Raw genomic sequence first — 2,940 nt, 5'->3', positions numbered from 1 at the left:
TTATATAATGCCAAGATGTGTTCTTAACCAGAGGTTTGAATGCATGAGATACTGTAAATTGCAGGTAAAGATTTATGTGACACTGAATGCTGCCGAAACTCTGTTTCTGGCTAATTCCTTCAGCTTCGTAAACAATTATAAGCAATCACTTTACTGGGTTCTTCCAATAGCCATTGCTGGTGTTAATGTGTTCGCGGCCTTGGTGTACTGAAGAAGAAATAGAACCTGGAAATTTTTATCATTATCCATCTACTGGATCTCAAATTTTGTGGCTAATAATTCAGAATTTCTTTTTTGGATTGAAACAAAACTTGAAGTTGGTAGAACTGTTTCACAATACATGCATCAAATCCAAACATTACTTGAATCAGAGAACATAATATGCGTGTGTACATGCATAAACGCGTACATACACACTCACATGTATGCGTACATTTGCTAATTTGATTTGGTAGAATCAGAGAAGAAGCTGTTTATAGCAGGCATAACCTCAGGCGGCCTCGTCCGGAGAAATTTACGCAGGCCGTGCTCGGCATACCTCTCACCTTCCTCATAGTTCTCAAGAACTGCAGTGGCTCGGTGTTCCTTGTTGATTCTGCAAAGAACATATGATAATGGTGATAAAGAGTGCTGAGATTTTTGTTATGCTAGTGACAGTAGGTGGATGTACATGGTTCGGAATATGAGAACTAAAGATAGAGACATTTCTAGCCCTTTTTTTGCAAATCCAACCATGTGGATGTGCTTGGAATGGTGAATTTATTAGGAATGAACCATTGGATCTTGTATTTTCGGTGAAAAATGCAATTTTTGAATGCTTGAATATTTATGAAGATTATGAGCCATTAATTTTAAATCCTTAAAACGATCTCGTTTATGCATTAAAATAGGATGATTCAAGAGCGGGTTCTTATAAAACCAAGCATGTAGATCACATACATATAGTTAGATTCAAGAGCAAAAACAAAAAATCCATGAAAATCACTGGTCACACTAATATTTTCGGTTATCATATTCTAGTGACTATATATAGGAAAAGTGGTAGCTGCCTACCACTAGCAAACGAGTGTTTTCAAGTTGTTTCTAACAAATGATCAATTTGTTAGAAAACGATACTTGGATCATGTTTTTTCGACAAAAAACATAACTTTTTAAGCCTTCAATAATGAAAATCTTAGACAATGACATGCATGTCATAACCGGATGATCTAAGAGAAAATCGTAATAAAACTATGCATGTAAAATACATATGTACGGTCAGATTTAAGAAAAATATGAAAACCCCCTTCAAAAGCTCGATAAGCCAGTGGTAGGCTAGAAAATTGGTAGGCAGCTACCACCCAAATATTTTGAAAATTTTGTAATCAGGTTTGGAATGAAAAAGTTTTTCCATGGGTATTTGGTTTTGAGTGACGGCAGACGGTAGTCTATTTATAAGATGTATTGTGGTCGAAAAAGCATAGATCCAAACTTTTTGAGGAAGTCTGACTTAAGCCTCCAAGGATCCACCACATGACAATGTTTCCTTCAGCCAAATTGCATACGAGGACAAGCAATATGATGATCAATACCAACTTACTCCAAGTATTGTGAAACTACCTGATATTAGTCTCCCTAGTCCGATTGAAAGATTTTTATTTTTCAGCCAATAAGATTTTCAACATGTTTTGGAAAAATACCAACTTCATATTTTTGCTGCATTAAGAAAAATCCATGAATATTTTGAATAATCATCCACAAAAAGAAAAATAACACTCCAAACCATTTGCGGGTCACTGGAGGTGGTCCCGGCCCAGACATCGAAATATATTAACTCAAGCGGGCCAAACAGATTATTTAAAGATTTTTTTATACGGGAAGTCTATGGTTCTTCCCTCTCTGGCAAGCATCACAAATCTCGTGTGAAATAAAATGTTCATAGGGCAGTCCAAACAATACAAAAATGATGGATGGCTAAGACGTTGATGCCACCCTCTCGAGCCGAGCCTGGACAGTGTCGTTCAGACACGGATCCGGGCTCCAACAGAGTCATTTTAACAGCCCATGCATGCTCAACTCGAACTCGACTCGTGTGCACCCTTATTATTGCATGCAGGGAGTTAACCATGATTTCTCACACTACAACAACAACTACAACAACAACAACTACGCTGTCATCCCAAAACAATTGGGGTTGGCGATATGAACCAACAAAGAAAATCATTCTGGGTCTTCCACATGAATCCTTCTCCTCCAATCATTTCTATCCAATGCCATGATTTCTCACACTGTATATATAATAAAGAGAGAGAGAGAGAAAGAGAGACCTGACGTCGGGGTTCATGAAGACATTACGTGTAAGCGAAAACACGCAGATACTGACGACGAAGGTCATGGCACCCACCAGTGGGTACACCTGCAGAAACCCAAACATCCCATTTTAGATGACCAACCTCAATCATCTCATGTGTATATATAGTTAAGGACCAAGGGGGTTGGTTGATTGATGATGAACCCCATATGGCCAAATGGTGAAAATTGCACCAGCTTAACCATTGGAGCCTTGGGCTCAACCCACACATTGGCCTATTTTTGAAGGCTTCTGGGTCTTAGCCAAGTGACCTTGGGCTGATTTTCCACCCAGAGAGAGAGAGAGAGAGAGAGTCCATACCTCTGGCCTGATCCAACGCATGGTGGTTGATTTCCTTGAGCTAATATTGTAAGCTGCTTTTAGGTTGGAGCACTGGTGTATATGCATATGTATTTATATGTGTAGATAGGATTAGGATATCCTTTTTTCTACCCAGGTGACTTGCTATAAAAGTTTATTTTAATTGCGTCAATCCTGTGGGCTAAGCAGTCAACTGAAGAGAAACCGTGACCCCTCTTCCCATGGTTTTCAAAATTAAACTCTCTCTTTGTATATATTGATATTGGCACGGTAATAAATAGGGGTCCCAA

General features: G+C 38.7%; 1 protein-coding gene across 1 annotated transcript; it reads right to left on the bottom strand.

Annotated features, from left to right (window-relative positions):
• Positions 1-259: 259 nt before the first annotated feature.
• On the bottom strand, positions 260-2,710 carry LOC149838331 (uncharacterized). The gene is made up of 3 exons (XM_090007666.1): positions 2,651-2,710; positions 2,307-2,395; positions 260-595 (listed from the first exon to the last, which is right to left on the bottom strand). Exons 1-3 carry the CDS (start codon positions 2,669-2,671, stop codon positions 439-441), a joined length of 267 nt encoding a protein of 88 aa, XP_089863792.1. The 5' UTR covers positions 2,672-2,710; the 3' UTR covers positions 260-438.
• Positions 2,711-2,940: the final 230 nt, after the last annotated feature.

Source organism: Nuphar pumila, chromosome 5 (genome assembly GCF_984573655.1).
Source record: "Nuphar pumila chromosome 5, dmNupPumi1.hap1.1, whole genome shotgun sequence".
NCBI classification, from domain to species: domain Eukaryota; kingdom Viridiplantae; phylum Streptophyta; class Magnoliopsida; order Nymphaeales; family Nymphaeaceae; genus Nuphar; species Nuphar pumila.
Note: the sequence above shows the minus strand (reverse complement) of the source record. Positions and strands in the feature narration are given on the sequence as shown.

Coding starts and splice junctions, on each gene's coding strand:
- LOC149838331 (XM_090007666.1), bottom strand. CDS start 2,671: ATGCGTTGGATCAGGCCAGAG. Junction 2,396..2,650: donor TGCGTTGGATCAGGCCAGAG/GTATGGACTCTC, acceptor GGGTTTCTGCAG/GTGTACCCACTGGTGGGTGC. Junction 596..2,306: donor TTCATGAACCCCGACGTCAG/GTCTCTCTTTCT, acceptor TGTTCTTTGCAG/AATCAACAAGGAACACCGAG.